This window comes from Lynx rufus, unplaced genomic scaffold, assembly GCF_022079265.1.
Source record: "Lynx rufus isolate CCGP_SWC_20201006 ecotype Redwood Valley unplaced genomic scaffold, mLynRuf1.p SCAF_18, whole genome shotgun sequence".
Taxonomy (NCBI): domain Eukaryota; kingdom Metazoa; phylum Chordata; class Mammalia; order Carnivora; family Felidae; genus Lynx; species Lynx rufus.
The window spans coordinates 12,418,078-12,439,725 of NW_025814832.1; the positions used below are offsets into that span (position 1 = coordinate 12,418,078).

General features: G+C 36.5%; 1 protein-coding gene across 2 annotated transcripts in view; it reads right to left on the reverse strand.

Annotated features, from left to right (window-relative positions):
* USP32 (ubiquitin specific peptidase 32) overlaps positions 1 to 21,648 on the reverse strand; it is a 242,486-nt gene that overhangs the window by 77,730 nt on the left and 143,108 nt on the right. For both annotated transcript variants that reach the window (XM_047080906.1, XM_047080905.1), the window contains exons 6-10: positions 14,289 to 14,420; positions 12,636 to 12,743; positions 11,242 to 11,357; positions 10,198 to 10,260; positions 7,504 to 7,587 (exon numbers count right to left, since the gene is read on the reverse strand). In XM_047080906.1, the coding sequence (XP_046936862.1) occupies positions 7,504 to 7,587; positions 10,198 to 10,260; positions 11,242 to 11,357; positions 12,636 to 12,743; positions 14,289 to 14,420 (503 nt within the window). The remainder of the gene's footprint in view (positions 1 to 7,503; positions 7,588 to 10,197; positions 10,261 to 11,241; positions 11,358 to 12,635; positions 12,744 to 14,288; positions 14,421 to 21,648) is intronic.

Below are 21,648 nucleotides of genomic sequence, written 5' to 3' on the forward strand. Positions count from 1 at the left end.
CACCACTGCACCTCTCTGATGTATCCACTATCCTGAATACTATCACCATAGAATAGGTTTTGCATGCTTTTGAACTTTTTGGTTTAGTGTTTTCAGCTCAAGTTTATGTAAGATTCATCCATGTTGTTGGGTGTAGCAATATTAGACTTATTTTCCAGTGCTTTAAAGTATACCACTGTATGCACATGCCACAATTTACTTCCTATGTATTTATTTATTAATAAGTATTTGGGTCATTTTCTGGGGTTTTTTGGGCTACAACAAATAGTGATTTTAAGAACTTACTTGTAGGTCTTTTGGTGCCCAGATAATACCAGTTTCTGTAGGTTTTACATATGAGTAGACTTTATGGGTCACCAGGTAAATATATGTTCAACTTTTATAAATACTGCCAAACAATTTCCAATGTGTTTGTAATAATTTACAGTTATTACAAATTGTACAAATTACATCCTATTGGGAATATATGAGAGTTCCAGGTGCTTGTTATCCTCACCAATACTTTATATCACTTAAAAACTAACCATTCTGGGGTATGTCTACTGAATTTCACATGTGGTTTTAATATGTATGTCCATGATGACTAAAGAGCTCCTTTTCATTTATTAACTACTGGGACATTCTGTTTTGTGAAGCATCTCTTCAGGATTTTTTTTTCACATTTTTATATTGAAGTTTTGCCTTTTTCTCATTGATTTTTATTCTTTGTATGCCCTAGATACAAGTCTTGTCAGATGCAGGTTTCACAAACATCTTCTCCCACTGCATAACTTATCTTTTCACTTTTTAAATGGTAGCCCCTCACTAAAAAAAAAAAAAAAAAATGACTTGTTGTTTATTTAGTTTTTTGTTTTGTTTTGGGTTTTTTTTGTAGATATTTTATTTTTATTTTTTTTAATATATGAAATTTATTGTCAAATTGGTTTCCATGCAATACCCAGTGCTCATCCCAACAGGTGCCCTCCTCAATACCCATCACCCACCCTCCCCTCCCTCCCACCCCGCATCAGCCCTCAGTTTGTTCTCAGTTTTTAAGAGTCTCTTATGCTTTGGCTTTCTCCCACTCTAACCTCTTTTTTTTTTCCTTCCCCTCCCCCATGGGTTCCTGTTAAGTTTCTCAGGATCCACATAAGAGTGAACACATATGGTATCTGTCTTTCTCTGTATGGCTTATTTCACTTAGCATAACACTCTCCAGTTCCATCCACATTGCTACAAAGGGCCATATTTCATTCTTTCTCATTGCCACATAGTACTCCATTGTGTATATAAACCACAATTTCTTTTTCCATTCATCAGGTGATGGACATTTAGTCTCTTTACATAATTTGTTTATTTAGTTTTGAGAGACAGAGACAGAGTGAGCATGAGTGGGGTAGGTGCAGCGCAGGGGGTGGGGTGGGGGGGGGAACAACAACACGGGATCTGAAGGAGGCTCTGTGCGGACAGCAGAGAGCCCAATGCGGGCTCAAACTAACTGTGAGTTCATGACCTGAGCCGAATGGAGACACTTAATCGAGTCTCTTATGAATTGCCTTCCTCCCTCTCTGTTTATAACTAATTTTTTCCCTTTCCCTTCCCCCATAATCTTCTGTTAAGTTTCTCAAGATCCACATGAGTCAAAACATATGGTATCTGTCTTTCTCTGACTTATTTCACTTAGCATAATACCTTCCAGTTCCATCCATGTTGCTACAAATGGCATGATTTCATTCTTTCTCAATGCCAAGTAGTATTCCATTGTAAATATAAACCACATCTTCTTTATCCATTCATCAGTTGATGGACATTTAGGGTCTTTCCATAATTTGGCTATTGTTGAGAGTGCTGCTATAAACATTGGGGTATATGTACCCCTGTGAATCAGCACTCCTGTATCCTTTGGATAAATTCCTAGTAGTGCTATTGCTGGGTCATGGGGTAGTTCTATTTTTAATTTTTTGAGGACCCTCCACACTGTTTTCCAGACGGCTGCACCAGTCTGCGTTCCCACCAACAGTGTAAGATGGTTCCCATTTCTCCACATCCTCGCCAGCATCTGTTGTTTCCTGAGTTGTTAATTTTAGCCACTCTGACTGGTGTAAAGTGGTATCTTATTGTGGTTTTGATTTGTATTTCCCTGATGATTAAGTGACACTGAGCATCTTTTCATATGTGTCTGTTGGCCATCTGGATGTCTTCTTTGGAAAAGTGTCTATTCATGTCTTCTGCCCATTTCTTCACCGGATTATTTGTTTCTCGGGTGTGGAGTTTGATGAGTTCTTCATAGATTTTGGATACTAACCCTTTATCTGATAAGTCATTTGCATATATCTTTTTCCATTCCATCGGTTGCCTTTTAGTTTTGTTGATTGTTTACTTTGCAGTGCAGAAGCTTTTTATCTTCATGAGGTCCCAATAGCTCATTTTTGCTTTTAATTCCCTTGCCTTTGGAGATGTGTCGAGCAAGAAACTGCTGCGGCTGAGGTCAAAGAGGTTGTTGCCTGCTTTCTCCTCGAAGATTTTGATGGTTTCCTGTCTCACATTTAGGTCTTTCATCCATTTTGGGTTTATTTTTGTGTATGGCGTAAAAAAGTGGTCTAGTTTCATTCTTCTGCATGTTGCTGTCCAGTTCTCCCAGCACCATTTGCTAAAGAGACTATCTTTTTTCCATTGGATGTTCTTTCCTGCTATGTCAAAGATTAGTTGGCCATAAATTTGTGGGTCCAATTCTGGGGTCTCTATTCTATTCCATTGGTCTATGTATCTATTTTTGTGCCATACCATACTGTCTTGATTATAGCTTTGCAGTAGAGGCTAAAGTCTGGGATTGTGATCCCTTCTGCCCCTTTGGTTTTCTTTTTCAATATTACTTTGGCTATTTGGGGTCTTCTGTGGTTCTATACAAATTTTAGGATTGTTTGTTCTAGCTCTGAGAAGAATGGCAGTGCTTTTAATTGGGATTGCACTGAATGTCTATAAACCAGTTTAAAGGGAACTGACACTGACATCTTCAAGATGCTGAGCCTTCCAATCCATAAATATGGATTATCTCCCTCTGCATTGTTTTTTTTTTATTGCTTCTATAACAAATTATCACAAATTCAGCATCTTAACACAAAGTAACTTTATTATCTTATGGTTCTGTAGGTCAAAAGCTAGACACGGGTCTCACTAATTCAAAAATCAAGGTGTCAGCAGAGCTGCATTCCTTTCTGGAGATGAAAAGAACACACTTCTTTGCCTTTTCCAGTTCTAGAGTTTACCCACATTACTTTGTTCATGGCCCCTTCCTCTATCTCAAAGCCAACAAGTTTGCATCTCTAACTTTTCCTCCAACGTCATCTCTCTCTCTCTCTTTCTTCCTTTCCCTCCCTCCCTCCCTCTGACCACAGCTGGAAAAGGTCCTCTACTTTTAAGGACTCATTTGAATTAGACCCATCTGCTAGGCTAATCTCCCTATCTCAGAGTCCTTAGTCCAATACATCTACAAAGTCCCTTTTACCATGTAAGATAACATATGCACAGGTTCTAGGGATTAGGGCATGGATAACGTGGTGGTTGTGGTGGGCATTATTCTGCCTACCACACTCTTTAAAATTTGATACTTTTTGATAATGCACAAGACAGAACACCCCGATTATGTTTAGAATACTTCAAAATATTGGCCACTGAGTTTATGAAGAAGGACTGAAAATAAAGATATTACCACAGGGATGGTTTTCCAATTTTTTTTAACACTTATATATGTTACACTTAAATACCTAAAACACTCAGCCAAGAGGGATCTTGGCAAATAAAGTAAGAGTATAATTCAAGCTTTTATCACTAGACTTACCAACTAACTCTACCAATTTTAAGACACAGATAACAATTAAAGCTTAGCATAGCATAATATAACTTAGCATAACAGTCTTCTTACTCATATACTAAGTGAACATATAGTTTTAAAAGCATATTGAATATGAAATAAATACAGTAAAATATAATGTTAAAATGTAGGTGATAAGTATTCATGTGAAAAACCTTTTAGCTCTTCATAATATAATGTTAGAAACACACATACACAAAGGCAAATCTCAAGCATTTGGTTATTTATAAATTAGAGTCAGAAAATAGTGCCACTGCAAGTTCTTGATAAGAATGAGAAAAAAAATGGCACAAAAACAGACACACAGACCACTGGAATAGAATAGAAACCCCAGAACTAGACCCACAAACGTATGGCCAACTCATCTTTGACAAAGCAGGAAAGAACATCCAATGGAAAAAAGACAGCCTCTTTAACAAATGGTGCTGGGAGAACTGGACAGCAACATGCAGAAGGTTGAAACTAGACCACTTTCTCACACCATTTACAAAAATAAACTCAAAATGGATAAAGGACCTAAATGTGAGACAGGAAACCATCAGAACCTTAGAGGAGAAAGCAGGAAAAGACCTCTCTGACCTCAGCCGTAGCAATCTCTTACTCGACACATCTCCAAAGGCAAGGGAATTAAAAGCAAAAGTGAATTACTGGGACCTTATGAAGATACAAAGCTTCTGCACAGCAAAGGAAACAACCAACAAAACTAAAAGGCAACCAACGGAATGGGAAAAGATATTTGCAAATGACATATCGGACAAAGGGCTAGTATCTAAAATCTATAAAGAGCTCACCAAACTCCACACCCGAAAAACAAATAACCCAGTGAAGAAATGGGCAGAAAATATGAATAGACACTTCTCTAAAGAAGACATCCAGATGGCCAACAGGCACATGAAAAGATGTTCAGCGTCGCTCCTTATCAGGGAAATACAAATCAAAACCACACTCAGGTATCACCTCACGCCAGAGTGGCCAAAATGAACAAATCGGGAGACTATAGATGCTGGAGAGGATGTGGAGAAACGGGAACCCTCTTGCACTGTTGGTGGGAATGCAAATTGGTGCAGCCGCTCTGGAAAGCAGTGTGGAGGTTCCTCAGAAAATTAAAAATAGACCTACCCTATGACCCAGCAATAGCACTGCTAGGAATTTATCCAAGGGATACAGGAGTACTGATGCATAGGGGCACTTGTACCCCAATGTTCATAGCAGCACTCTCAACAATAGCCAAATTATGGAAAGAGCCTAAATGTCCATCAACTGATGAATGGATAAAGAAATTGTGGTATATATACACAATGGAATACTACGTGGCAATGAGAAAAAATGAAATATGGCCTTTTGTAGCAACGTGGATGGAACTGGAGAGTGTAATGCTAAGTGAAATAAGCCACACAGAGAAAGACAGATACCATATGGTTTCACTCTTATGTGGATCCTGAGAAACTTAACAGGAACCCATGGGGGAGGGGAAGGAAAAAAAAAAAAAAGAGGTTAGAGTGGGAGAGAGCCAAAGCATAAGAGACTGTTAAAAACTGAGAACAAACTGAGGGTTGATGGGGGGTGGGAGGGAGGGGAGGGTGGGTGATGGGTATTGAGGAGGGCACCTTTTGGGATGAGCACTGGGTGTTGTATGGAAACCAATTTGTCAATAAATTTCATATATATATAAAAAAAAAAAAAAAGAATGAGAAAAAAAAAAGAATGAGGAAATAGGAAAGACAGTACAAAAGAATCAAAACGTTATGCTATGCAATAGCTACAAGATGATATAGGCATAAGCCTAAGTGATCTAAAAGTTATGAGATAAAGTAATAAGGATATTATTTTAAATGAGATAAAAATAGTTGATCAATTTTCATATTACCAATTTTCATATTACCAAGTCATTTCTGTTTGGAGTAGTGACTAATATTATTTTTGTATGTTTATATTTTATAAAGCCATCAAGTTAAAATCCCTGGTGAAAATTGTAACTGATGTGGAACTGATTGATATAAATGGATATTATAGGCTTATCAGATTGTGTGTGTGTATATATATATACACACGTATATATATATATACACACGTGTGTGTATGTATATGTGTATATATACGTATATGTATGTGTATGTATATGCACGTGTGTGTGTGTGTGTGTAATTAGTCATTAGCTATCAGGAAGAGACCAGTTTCCATTTATTCTAGCATAGCCATGTTTATTCTTTACATAAAACAGAAGAACATGATAGATATAAACATAACAAACTTCTGACCTTCACAGGGGTATAAGGAAAGAAAAATAAAATGAGGAATCTAAAATAGGGGCACCTGGGTGGCTCAGTTGGTTAAGCATCTGTCTCGATTTTGGCTGGTCATGATCTTGCAGTTCATGAAATCGAGCCCTGTATCAGGCTCTATACTGACAGTGTCAAGCCTGCCTGGGATTCTCTCCCTCTCTCTCTGCCCCTCCCCTGCTCGCTCATATCCTCTCTCAAAATAAATAAACTTAAAAAAAAAAAGAGGAATCTAAAATATCACTATTAAGTCAACGTAAATATTTGTGAAAAATTATAAAAAATGGAAACCATAAATTATTGTTTTTAATTGGAGCAAGAGAAGAACTATAACTAGGAAAATAGTTGAAATCTGGCAAGCCTTATGACTTAATGTTCATTCCTGGCACCTTTTCTCTCCTCCTTCTTCAATCTTTCTTGTTTCTTCTAAAGAATTTTTTAAAAAATTTAGAAACAGCCTTGCAGCCAAGATAATCTCCTAACTGGAGAGACTGTGTACATTGAAAATTCTACAGCTGCCTACTTATGATTCATCTTTCTGTTCACACTGCCTCACTTATTAGGAAGGACCTTTAAAAAAGACAACAGTGAAGAAAAATAAGAAATTATGATGGCTTTTGCAATCTAAATTATTATCTATGCATCTAACATGCTGGTCTATCATGAGTTATAAGATAAATATACATAATCAGCTATATTCTACTTTTCTATCTCCCATGATTTTGAGATGCTTCGGTGGGCTCTCACCCTCTGTCTTAGCATCTTTCAGGTGTATACAGGATAATGTAGTTTTTTTGAATAATTTTTTTTTAATTTTTTTTTAATGTTTATTTATTTTTGAGACAGAGAGAGACAGAGCATGAACAGGGGAGGGGCAGAGAGAGAGGGAGACACAGAATCTGAAATGGGCTCCAGGCTCTGAGCTGTCAGCACAGAGCCCGACGCAGGGCTCGAACTCATGGACCATGAGATCGTGACCTGAGCCGAAGTCGGACGCTAACCCACTGAGCCACCCAGGCGCCCCTAAATAATTTTTTTTACATGTTTATTTATTTATTTTCAGAGAGAGAGAGCACGCGTGTGAGAGTGCACAAGTGGGGGAGGAGCAGAGAGAAAGGGAGAGATAGGGAGAATACCAAGCAGGCTCTGTACTAACAGTGCAGCCTCAGGGCTCAAACTCACGAACCATGAGATCAGGACCTGAGCAGATATCAAGAGTCGGATGCTTCACCAAGTGAGACCTCCAGGCGCCCCTACAGTTCTTTTTATAATATGCGGTTTTGTAGCTGAGTTGCAGTTATTACTACACAATGAAACAGATGTAGAACTACTGGTACTATTACTCTCTGTACCTGTCATTTACTTCAAACCTACCTGGAAAAGGAGATTCAAAAACTCATTGGCAAGAACATTTTTCACGCTCCAAATCTGGTAGTCTTCTAGAGTAAGATGACCCATCTGAAAGAGAAACAATGTTTAAAAAGATCTCATGTAAAGAATGTCCTCATTTTTACTGAATTTGAGTAAAATCTGATTTATTAAACGTATATTGGTCATTTTTATTTTAACGTTTATTTATTTTTGGGACAGAGAGAGACAGAGCATGAACGGGGGAGGGGCAGAGAGAGAGGGAGACACAGAATCGGAAACAGGCTCCAGGCTCTGAGCCATCAGCCCAGAGCCTGACGCGGGGCTCAAACTCACGGACCGCGAGATCGTGACCTGGCTGAAGTCGGATGCTTAACCGACTGCGCCACCCAGGCGCCCCTGGTCATTTTTATTTTAAAGCAAACAAATAAAGTAGATGCTGCATGTTCATCTGAAAACTAGACCAGCTAGGATAAGTTTAAAAGCAACAAAACTCTCTCAAAGCAGTCAATGGTAATGAGGATAATTTATCATCAACAAGCTTTATCCTCCAATAACCTGGGAAATAATTCACATTATCTTCTGCTTCAAGGGTTATCTAGGGAAAACCACAAAAGGCTCTGAATAAAGTGGAGTATTTACTAATTAAAAAAATTTTTTTTTAATATCTATTTCTGAGAGACAGAGCATGAGCAGGGGACAGGCAGAGAGAGAGGGAGATACAGAATCCGAAGCAGGCTCCAGGCTCTGAAGCAGGGCTTGAACTCACAAACTATGAGATCATGACGGGAGCTGAAGTCGCCACCTATTTACTAATTTTTGAAAGCAAAAAAAGCAGACTCTGGATTATGTCCTTTCATTCTAACAATTTTCTAAAGCCTTCTTAGAAATATCTACCAATATTATCAGACTTCTTAGACATTTAAAGGAATTTGATAATAAATTTCTGATATATCAAAAATGAGTATCTATATAAGATTTTCCCAAAACTAATTTAACAATTTATAAGTTGAGTAAAGGCAGCATTTTTGTAGTGTCAATGTGTACAAAAAATTCCATATACATATAAAGGCAATATAACCAAATGTTTCCTACTGCTTGTGTTCACATAATTACTTATCAATCTTAGATGAATAATGTTTTTTGCTTTTATTATTTAATGATATTGATATGTTCTCTTTTCATTATATGCTAGCCACATGTAAGAAAAGATTTTCAATTACTACAGTTATGATTATTAGCTTTCACAATACAACTTCTTCTTAGTATGTTAATATTAAATCCAAATTTAGTATGTTAATACTAAATCCAAATCCAGTATTACGCTTTTTTAATAAAAAAAAAAAGCATAATATTGACATAATCTGTCTCCAGTGAATAGGTTTGGCTGAAAGGTCCAAGTTTTATTCTGAACTGTTACTATTTCATTATTGTTGCTACATGGAGATGGAACAGCTAAATTAAATTATCTTCTTGTTAAAGTTTACAATAGAGCCAGAAGTAGAAACTCCATCTTACATAAATAGACAGCAATAATTCCTACTATTTATTATTCAGAAAAAAAAGTATTAAAAATTGTACCTCTACATGAGGCATTTTCTAACAGAAATTATTGCAGGTTTCTACACATATCAAATAGAAGTGGATACCTTAGTTTTTGGTAGAGAGAGGTAAACAAGGGAGACTATCTGTACTGCCAAAGCTCAAGCCCTATAAAACTCACCTCTGTTACTGAGCATTAGTTAATAAGCCTATGATGATTCCCTCTAGAATCATGATTGAAGAAAGAAAAAAAAAAAAAAAACTAATGTCACTTATTTTATCTAAACCTCTGTAATACTACTGTAGTCTACATCCTACCAATCTGGTACTTGGTACATGTCAAAATTTGAAGGGAAAGGCTCAAAATAACTCAAATATGCCTCACATATGTGCATTATTTTCAATTTCACACGGTGACACAAAGACATTACAGTAACGTAAGCTATAGGAATAAACCTATTATAATATCCTTACTAATAAATGTTGTCAAACTAAAAAAAAAAATAATAAGAATTTATTCTTTGTTAAGTATATGCTTACTCTTGGTATTACGTGATTATCCTGGCTGCTATTAAATAATTCAGGAGACATCATTATTAATACTATTAGAAAAAAATAATTTAGGAATATATGTATCACCCAAATTGAGATAAAAAATCATTTCTATCATCCCAGCTATCCTATGGTCCTTCCCAATTAATCCATGCATTCCCCAAATCACTATTCTAATACCTATCACCATTTATCAGTTTTGCCTCTGTTTTTGAGCTTCACATAAATGGAATCACACAGTAAGTATTCTTTTTTGTGTGACTTTTTTTGCTCAGTATAAGGTTAGCCCTACTATAACTTATTAAAATGGAAGAAATAAATATTATAAACCATAGATGTCAAGGGCTATGTCTATTTAATTTTTATAAAACATCTAGTTGTAAAATATAAGTTTATATATATAAACACTTAACGGAGCTGTTTAAAGACGGAATGCGCTATCTTTAGAGACAACTTCGTGGTACTATAACTGTTAGGTCCAAATAAACCCTTGGTGGAAGTGATGCAGAAGGGATTCAAATATGTATATAAGCTATATATCCTAATTCATTGTACATGGTATTTTCAGAAAAGAATATAATTTATCCTAGCCCTAGCTAGACTCACCTTTGTGGTGTCATGTGCATTCAATATGCCTTCTACAATGTCAGATAGATCCGTATGTAATTCCTTAAAAAAAAAAAATCCAAAGGAGTAATTAGAAAAGGGTAGTTACATTTTATTATTCAATGGCTACAGAATACTGTATTTTAGTCAAGTATTGTTAATTTTTTTATTTAAAAATTTTTTTAATTTTTTTTAACGTTTATTAATTTTTGATACAGAGAGAGACAGAGCATGAACAGGGGAGGGTCAGAGAGAGAGGGAGACACAGAATCTGAAACAGGCTCCAGGCTCTGAGCGGTCAGCACAGAGCCTGACGCAGGGCTCAAACCCACGGACCGCGAGATCATGACCTGAGCGGAAGTCGGACGCCTAACTGACCGAGCCACCCAGGCGCCCCTATTTAAAAATTTTTTAATATTATTATTATTTTACAGTGTTATATTCATTTCAGGTATACAATACAGTGATTCAACATTTCCATACAACACCCAGGGCTCATGACCACAAGTGCCCTCCTTAATCCCCATCATCTATTTAACCCATTCCCCCACACTCCTCCCCTCTAGTAACCATCAGTCAAATATACATTTTTTTTTTATTTGAGAAAGTGTGTGCATGTGGGGGTGGGGGGGGGGAGGGAGAGGGAGAGAGAATGTGAAGCAGGCTCCATGCTCAGTTGGATCCCATGAACCTGGGATCATGACCTGAACAGAAATCAAGAGTCAGACGCTCAACCAACTAAGCCACCTAGGTGCCCCAAGTATTTTTTTAAATTACCTTAATAAGTTCTTAGGTTTCCTTTAAAAAAAATTAAGACAATTTTCCTGTAGTTTCATTCTTTACACAATAAGTTCAGTTTATTAAATTTTCTAAGACACATTCTCTTTCCTATTTTGTACCTTCAGCTATGAATATTTTGAGTATGTAGCATTAATATAGCAACTCAAAATAATAACAAATCCTTTTCTCTCTCTTTTTAAATTCTCCACTCCACTTTCCTATTGGAAGTTTACATACAACAATATGTATACAATCAGAACTTACTGGTATATCATCAGTGCGGTTGTCCTTCCACACCTCTAAAAGTGCAACCACCATGTCTCTCAGTTCAACCCTGGAGAGAACTCCATCACGGTCAACATCAAATACCTTGAAGCAAACTAAAGAAAAGAAACTCTTATGGAGGAAAATTACTTTTCTATTCTGAAGTACAATGCCTTTTACTAGATGCTGACCTAGCAAAATTAGTTTCTCAAGCAAGTATATTTGGATTAAGTTCTCATCTGGAGCAGACTATAATATGTCATTAAAGTCCTCTAAACTTGTAGGGCTTCCTGCATTCTTCGTAAATCTCTCTCTGAATCAGTACCTGGGTTACAGTCCTATGCTTTACCCAAATTTAAATTCCTTGCAAACTGATTAAAAAAAGGGGGGGGGTTACTATACAATAAATATTACAATATCTCACAGGTTTTGAGGAGGCAATTCAAGCCTTTATATTACTTTGTAATATTTAAAACTGATAAGTTGATTTTTATAGTGCTGAAAGTATTCCATTTGCACGGAATATCAAACAAATCACTATAGTTACCTTCTGTTAGCCCATCAGCAAAAAAAAAAAAAAAAAAAAAGAAGAAGAAGTTAAAAACAAATTTAAGGTGATAATTCACCTCATTTGAGATGCAAAATTTTGGCCTCCTTATTTAATATTAGAACTTTAATGGGAACAAATGATCTACCATAAAGTCAGACTGTAGTAATGGCATATCATCAGGGAAGAATTCTGAATTTTTAAAATTAAGTATCTATTTCATGTTTGTGAAGCTGTATTTTAGAAAGACAGTGATGATGACCCTAGTAAATACATTAGAATTAGGTTCCAATTAAATGTAAACTGCTCCATTTTCTCATATCTGGTTAAAATTTAACAATGTAATATACTTATGCTTGTAAATTATGCTACAATAACATTTTAGCTAGGTTAAAGAGACCATTTTAGTATTTAATAAAATTATGTTTTGATCATAAATTTCATCTTGCTAATAAAATATTAATGTATACAAGTGACAGAAAATGAGTTGTACTTTAAATTATGCAAGACACAAAATTCTCTATAGACTACCAGAATATATTTTCCAAATGCTTAACACTGTCAAATATATTGTAAGTGATATAGTTCATTGATCATGAACTGCAAATTCATCAGGAAAATCAATCCCATTATTAATCAAAAAGATCCCAAACTACTCCACAGTAAAAAAGAAGAGATGAGTGAATCCTTAAACTGACCTCAGGAAAACCTCAACATGAGACTAATATTTACCAACCTGACAATGTGATAAAAATTCAAGCCTTAATACACAGATGATTTTATATAGATGAATGCTAATTCTTTCTGTGTAGTTTGCAAATTTTGTGACAAAGTTTAACACACTTACATTTTTGTCTTTCAGCCAGGGGTCCCCTACAACAGGCTGATAACCCACAAGATATCTCCTTAAAATCTATGTGATTGTCACGATTTTCATCAAAAGCATTAAACAAACCTGTAAAATAGGAAAAGATACCATAAATCACAGCCAATAAGTCTCCTAATATTAATAATATCATGTTAATGAAAAGAGGCATGACTCCCACAAACTGGTCAAATTAAAAAAAAAATTGTTTATCAGTAGCTCCTACTGCCTCAGGAAGTATTTTTCTCCTGGCATAATTAAAATTAAAACTACAGACCATAGCAGAAAACACATTCCTATCATCCTGTGTTTGGTTATATTTGCCTGTTTGTCTCTATCTTCTATCACTTGTAACAGCTAAAAATGATGATGGCATGTAAAAAATTAAAATAAATTGAAAAAAATTAAGAACTGAAAAAATAATCAGAAATTACTATTATCCTTACTTAGATTGAGAAGAAAAAGGAAAAAAGGAGAAAAGCTGAACTATATACTTAAAAGATAATATATGAGCTCCCAAAACCTCTTTCATTAAGCAAAGAAAAACATGTTACAAACAAAAGAAATTCTGTACTGCAGTCTTCTTTGTAGTTTATGTTTTATAAATAAATACTTAAAATCAAAAACAAAAGAAAATTTGTAATCTTGTGGTTTTCAAACTTTTTAACTCAGGACTCTGAGATCAAGACCTGAGCTGAGAATAAGAGTCGATGCTTAACTCACTGAGCCAACCAGGCAACTCTGGTTTTCAAACTTAGTGTAAAACATAGAAATGGAATAATTTTGTTTTCAAATAAAATGATTTCTCAACCTGCAATTCTAAAAAGGTGAAAACACAATTGTACTGTTGAAGTAAGGTGGAAAAGCCCAGATCCCCATCTGTCCTGGCTCCCCCAATAAGTACTTCTAAAGTACCCCAGGAATCTGAAGAATACAGACTATATTTCAAGAATTCTGTGCCCTTAGTTTAAAGAGTAGAAAACTTAAGCTCAGATGGGGTTAAGTGATTTGCCAAAAGTAAGAAAAATTAAGAAGAACACAACCCAAATATTCAGATCCCAAATATGATTTTTATGATATTATCCACAATTATTCTTTGTATTCCTAATTAAAAAAAAAAAGTTATAGCAATGAAAAGTTTAGAGCTAGCAAGAACCTCAGAGATATTCCAGGCTAGTAATTTTTAAATCTTTTTTGGTAGGGGGAAGGATATAGCAGTGGAACCTTCTTATGTAGAAGAAAAATAGTAGAGGCACTTGAGGTGAGAAAGAGGTGGACTTATGGGTGGAAACCTGGAGCTTTACCCACACAGTGGCCACCACCCTATTCCATGCACCATAGGCTAAGACACTTCATTGGAATACAGTGACTAACTTAGTCAAACTCATTTTATATGTGAGGATATTCATGTGCAGAGACAGCTAACCTGATTTATGAAAGGTTACACAGGTAGAATAGGAAGCTCAAGACTACAATCTTCATTCCCCTTTTCGTTTTTTTTTCCATTAAACAATGCTATTTGCAAGAAATTTGCAAACTTATAACATTATGGCATTTTAGAGTTAAGATGGATGTAATGGTTAGAAATAAGAGATGGACTCAGGTGTGTTTGCCATTTGTAGAAAACAGACCTACCTTCACTTAGAGATGGACGAATGGGTGGTGAAACCAATGGGCCAAAAGTCTCTAAATCAAATCGTCCAGTCCGGGATTGCGCCTTTAGCAACCAATAGCGTTTCTCCAGATCAATGATGTCTGATTCTTCCACTGAGAGTCAAATCAAATAACATTATAAAACCTCACACTTCTCTTCTGGGCAGTTAGTTCATCCTGATCACATAACTTCCAAGGATATATTTTACTAATTTTCTGATTCAATTGTTAAAAATAATAATTACCTAAAACAAAACTCTGGAAGACAAATACGTTATATCTAAAATGGCATGAGAATTAAATCTGAATTAATATAAAAGTGGCTTTAAAAATCAGGAAAAAATGTTCACAATTTCCATTAAGTAGGCTGCTTAAACCCAACATGTAAAATAATAAACAACTGAGACATTTCTTTTTGGCTTCCTATACCACTTTTATCTATACTCCCTTTTCATAATTTTCAACTTCTATCTTGGATTTAAAGATTTTATATACATATTCACTCCTGGTTACACTGTAAACATCCTAACAGCAGGATCCATGTCTGATTCATCCTGTCGATATGGTAACTACTTACACATTCAATACTTATTAAATAAAAAAGAATATGAAAAAGATGCTATAAATGACAAAAGTCAATAAATGACAGATGAGGTAGGATAGGATTTACAATGTGATAAATAATACGTGCATCAGGAAAACATGAATATCCTTCACCCCTCATACATCAGAAGGTAGACTAAAAAATTACAGATATGCTCCAACCACAGTTACATTTTCCATGTGCTGTTCCCCGCCCCCCCGCCCCCCCACCCCATGCAAAGAAGTAAGATTTAGAAAGCAAACAAAGTGAGTCCTTCCAGTGCCCTGGCTTTTTGCCTGCAATCACCTTCCAGACCTTGGCAAGATTGGAGGAACCTAAGCAGTGAGAGATTTCGCTGAGTTAAACAGAGAAGTTGTAGTTCTGGGAGGTTAAGATAGCTGAAATTTGCAAAGCAGAATACTGGAGAGGAAAGAGTTATACAAAGAAAGAGCTCCAGAAATCTGCATAGGACTCTTGTTGAGTTTTGGCAGAATAGTAAGCTATGTATGTATATAGTGAAATTCATTTGAGGCTGGGCTAGGAGATACCTAAGTTTTGGCTAGCCAGAGTAGAGACACTTTCCTGAACACAGGGAGTAGATTAAGAAGGTCACACTTAATTAGAAGGGAAAAAAACTCTAGAGTAAATGCTACTTCAGACTTAATGAAGCTTTAAAAAAATTTTTTTTATGTTTATTTATTTTTGAGAGACAGAGAGACAAAGCACAAGCAGGGGAGGGGCAGAGAGAGGAGACACACAATCTGAAGCAGGCTCCAGGCTCTGAGCTATCAGCACAGAGCCCAACACTGGGCTTGAACCCGAGAACCATGAAATCGTGACCTGAGCCAAAGTCAAATGCTTAATGGACTGAGTCACCCAGGCACGCCACCCTAATAAAGCTTTTAAAAAAAAATCCTTGAAAATGCCAAGCTGATCCACAAGTAATTTACCAGCCTATCAAAAGAAAACAAATTCCTTTTAAAGGAAGAATCCACTTAGCCATAACATTCATAATGTCTAGCATCCAAAAAAATATGACACAAGCAGGAAAAAGTGATCCAAAATCAGGAAAAAATTAGTCAATACAAAAACCTATAGAAATAACAGAGAATTTGGAATTAGCAGACAAGGCTTTAAAACATCTATTGGAAACAGCTCAAGAATTTAAGGAAAACCATGACTACGTTGAGGGGAAAAGGGGGGGAACTAAAAAAGCACCAACTGATACTTTCTACTTATTTTTTACAATTTTTTAAATGTTTTTTTAAATTTAGTTTTGAGAGAGAGACAGAGCGCGAGCAGGGGAGGGGCAGAGATAGGAAGACACAGAATCTGAAGCAGGCTCTAGGCTCTGAGCTGTCAGCACAGAGCCCGAGGCAGGGCTCGAACCCACGTACCGAGAGATCATGACAGAGCTGAAGTCAGATGTCCAACCAGGCTACCCAGGCATCCCCCAACAGATAGTTTTTTAAAAATATGTTTATTTATTTTGAGAGAGAGCACAGGAGTCTGCATGTGTGTGCATGTGCACAAGTGAGGTGGGGGCAAAGAGGGAGAGAGAATCACAAGCAGGCTCCGTGCTGACAGCACAGAGCCCGATGTGGGGCTTGATCTCATGAAACTGTGACATCATGATCTGAGGTGAAACCAAGAGTCCAAAGTTCAACCGACTGAGTCACCCAGGTGCCCACCAACTGTTATTTTGATGAATACAAATATTTGAAATAAAAAAAATCACTAGAGAATTTCATAGCAATTTAAAAACTACAAAGGAAAGATCAGTGAATTTGAAGACCAAGCAACAAAAACTATCCAAATGGAAGCATAAGGAGAGAAAAAAAGTGAAATATTAGAACCTTACTGAACTATAGTATCAAACAGCATAACATGCATGGGGTCCCAGAAAGGGAAGGCAGAAAATATCTGAACTAATAACAGTTGAAAATTCCCCCAAATTTGATGAAACCTGTAATTTCACAGATACCAAAGTTCAATAAATTCTGTGCAAGAAAAATTCAAAAACCAAACCAAGGCAAGTCACAATCAAATTGCTAATAGAAAAAATTTAAAGCAGCAAAAAACAGAAGCAAAACCTACTACAAACAAGGGAACTATGATAAGCAATGATTTCCCTTCAGAAACAAGGGAGCCAGGGGTGCTTGCATGGCTCAGTCAGTTAAGTGTCTGACTCTTAGTTTCAGCTCAGGTCATAATCTCAACAGTTCATGGGGTTGAGCCCCATGTCAAGCTCTGTGCTGACAGCATCTGCTTGGGATTTTCTCTCCTTTTCTTTCTGACTCTCCCCCACTCAAAATAAATAAAAAGTTGAAAGAAAAGAAAAGAAAAGAAAAGAAAAGAAAAGAAAAGAAAAGAAAAGAGAAAAGAGAGCCAGAAAACAAAACAATGGGGGGAAAATGTTGAAAGAAAAAAAAACCTGTTATTTTCATATTCTATATCCTATGCAAATATCCTTCAAAAAAGGGGAGGGGGGATGAAGAACTTTTTGGACAGACCAAAGCTCAAAGAATTCATCAACAGCAGAACTGCATCAAAAGGAATATTAAAGGATGTTCTTCAGACTGAATACCAGATAGCAATCAGTATCTATCTATCTATCTATCTATCTATCTATCTATCTATCTATCTATACAAAGGAATGTTGAAAACAGGAAATGCCCAGTCTTTAAACTTCCATGAGGCGGATATCACTGACCATACCAGATTTTGGATAGGAGCTTGATGGCAGCTTTGGTTAGACTAAGTTTTTCTTCAGTTCAAATGCTTTGAAAACTGAGTTCAGATTTCTATTCAAGAGAACCCAGAAACTGCTAGCTTTTGAAACTAGGGGTCCATAAACTCCAGCCTGGAGGCTGCATGCATGTTCATATAAATAGTGTTTTATTAAAGCACAGCCACACCATTTACTAACATATATAATTTATGGCTGCTAACGTATTACAATGGCAAAGTTGAGTAATTGTGATAAACAGACATAAGGCCCACAAGTCTGAAATATTTACTATCTGCCTTTTTTAAGAAAAGGTTTTGCCAATCTCTGTGTTAGACCTTGAAAGTGCATGACTGCAAGACTTCAAAACTGAGACTACACAAAATGACAGCACCTAGGGACCAAAGAGCCTTGAGACTGTGACCCTTCAAGAGTCTGAGATTTTAAAATTGTTAGGCCATAAAACTGTAAAATCAAGAGATCTCTTTTCACTTCTCAGCCTGCCCCCAATCAGCAAGATTTCCACCTGAGAGAACTGGGGGGCAAAAATTATCTTTGTACGTAGGGTTCCTTCAGATTCAAATCTGAAACAGGTTTCTCAAAAGTTTGGCTACTTTTTCTTCATTCCAGCACAACTTGTCCTCAGGCAGGCTCACTCCCCTGCCAGCCTTACTCCCAACCTTAGCATCTGGCCTGAGATTTGAAAACACCCTATATACCCTTGATCACCTAGGAAGGGCTCTGTCTCTCTGGAGTTTCACTTTCTTTTCTTTTCTTTTTTTTTTTTTTAAAGTTTATTTTCATTTATTTATTAATGTTTATTTTATTTACTTATAGAGAGCAAGCAGGTGAGGGGCAGAGAGGGGACAGAATCCTAAGCAGGCTAATCCTAAGCCACCAGCACAGAGCCCAATGTGGGGCTCAAACTCACATACCTTGAGACTGTGACCGGAGGTAAAATCAAGAGTCAGATGTTTAATCGACTGAGCCAACTGGGCACCCTCTTTTTTTTTTTTTTTTCTAAGATTTCTTTGTATGCAATGGCTTTATTATTATTATTTTTTTTTAGTTTTTTTAGTTTATTTTTGAGAGAGAGAGAGAGGAGAGAGAGAGACAAGTATGCACACAGCAGGGGAGGGCATGAGAGGGAGACACAGAAGCAGGCTCCAAGCTCCAAGCTGTCAGCACAGAGCCTGATGCAGGGCCCCAACCTATGAATGGTAACCTGAGTCAAAGTTGGACATTTAACTGACTGAACCACTCAGGTGCCCCTGCATGCAATGGCTTTAAAGAAGAGTATGATTGTTTCGTCTATGTAGTGATTTCATGTTATTACAGTGGAAGTGAAAGTCTTTTATACCCTTGTATACTTTCCAACCTAAAGCAGAACCCTTCAATTAGCATTTAACATGAATCTGAAAATTCTCACCAGTGCAATAAGATATAAATATGAAAGTACAATATTAGAAAAGAAGAAGCAAGGTTATTCTTTGTGTAAAGCAGAATGCATATCAAAAACTCAGTTTTTTACAAATTATAATTGGGTTTAAAAATCTATAAGGATACAAAATACATATACAAATATCCATGCTTTTCTTATATAACATTAATAGCATGTAAGAAAATATAAAAGACAAAAAACACAAAAATAGCAATTCCCCACAAGAAACAAATATCTAAAAGTAAACTTTAAGACATAAACGAAACTTTTATGAAGAACACTTTGTAACTAATATTACAGATCTGAATAAATGAAGAAGCATACCATGGCCCAACAGGGCCTTGATAGAGGCATACCATGGAGTTAAACAGGGTGTAAGATCACACTGTGAGGGTGGTATAAGAGTAGAGATCTGAAGGAGGCAAGGGGACAAATCACAGAGAAAAAACTTTCTAGAGAACAAGGCCTCAAGATGAAAGCTTGCTTAGCAAGCTCAAGGAAAACAAAGAAGATCAGAGTGGCTGAAATGGAGTTAATGAAGGGAAGAATAATAAGAGAGTAGTAGGAGATAAAATCAAAGAAAAAATGGTCAGATTATGTCATTGTGAGAACTATGTTTTTTTTTTTTTAATGTTTATTTAATTTTAAGAGAGAGAGAGAGCAAGAGAGAGCAAGTACAAGCAGGGGAGGGGCAGAGAGAAAGGGAAGAGAGAAAAGGAAGACACAGAATCCAAAGCAGGCTCCAGGCTCTGAGCTGTCAGCACCGAGCCTGAAAGTGGGGCTTGAATTCATGAGTCGTTAGTTTATGACCTGAGCTGAAGTAGGATACTCAACCTACTGAGCCACCCAGGTGTCCCCTTATAAAACTTTTTTTTTTAACATTTATTTATTTTTAGAGAGAGGGAGAGAGACACAGAGCATGAGTGGGGAAGGGGGAAAAAGAGAGAGAGGGAGACACAGAATCCAAAGGAGGCTCCAGGCCCTGAGCTTCAGTACAGAGCTAGATGCGGGGCTCAAACCTACCAACTGCAAGATTTTGACCTGAGCTGAAGTCGGACGCTTAACCAACTGAGCCACCCAGGCGCCCCACTTCAAGAAATTTTATTTTACTTATTTTTTAATGTTTGTTTGTTTATTTTGAGAGAGAGGGAGAGACAGAGTGTGAGTAGGGGAGGGGCAGAGAGAGAGGGAGACACAGAATCCGAAGCAGGCTCCAGGCTCTGAGCTGTCAGCATAGAGCCCGACGCAGGGCCCTAACTCACAAACTGTGAGATCATGACCTGAGCCAAAGTCGGACGCTCAGCCGACTGAGCCACCCAGGCACCCCTAAAAGAAATTATATTCCTTTTGCTTGACTTCCAAGGGGCTCCCTGGACTTAAAGCTAATATCTATTTTCCTTTCCTACCTCCATTCTTTTTTTTTTTTTGAAGTTTATTTATCCATTTTGATACAGAGAGAGGGAGCAAAGCCAAGTGGGGAAGGGGAAGAAAGGGAGAGAGGGAATCCCAAGTAGAATCCACACTGAAAATGTGGAGCCCAATGTGGGGCTCAAATTCACGAACCTTGAGATCATGGCCTGAGCCAAAGGCGAACACATAAATGGCTGAGTCAACCAGGAGCACCCCCTACTCATTATACTGCCCTGATGCTCTCTATGCCTAAAACCTAAAAAAAAAAAGAGGTTGTTACTTAAAAGATCTAAGAGTAAAATTCTTTTGAAAGTAAAATATAAAAATAACACTGAACTAGGAACATAGAATTTTGTGTAATTATACATCAACAGATGGAAGAAATGAGATAGTCAGAAAGCCAGTATTCTAATTTAGTCTGAAGCAGAAGAAAACTCATGGAAATGACCACACCTGCCATAGGCAAAAACAAAAAAGGCCTTGACAATATGTACCTGGGGTCAAGTACACTGGTTCTAACTTGTCCCCATTTTACAAAGAAGAATACTCTCTTGGGAAGTTCTTAACTTTACTATCTCCAGAATAGTCCTCTTAATGATCCATAAAATCTATGAACAGGAATTCTAAGAGTGACAATGAAGTTACCCTACACTTTGGCATTTAAAAAGAACTAATTACTTATTAATTATTAAAAGTAACTATACACTGAGGGACAAGATTATTTGTTTTTGTCAAATTACACAAAATCATTGTTCATAGTTTTAAATAATGGGCTAAGTTCATTTTAAAAATTTTACAGAAAAATCATCAAGGAAGATTATGATACAAAAAAGATAAAATTTTCATACAAGAGTACATGCTGTCATAGATTTTCTTTTTTAACCAAATATCAAATATACTACATTCATTGACACTGTAACCTCCTGATGAATCCACCTTTGCAAAGGTCCAATAATTTTGAAACTAAAACTAAATTTTAAAAATATGCAAAACTTCTACATAAGTACATAGTTTTCATTTTTTTTTAAAACAGAGGTATCTATCAAATACCTATATAACTGAATTTACTAAAAAGGAATATTTAGGGGTTCCCAAGTGGCTCAGTCAGTTGAGCATTCGACTTTGGCTCAGGTCATGATCTCATGGTTCATAGTTTCGAGTCCAGAGTTGGGCTCTGTGC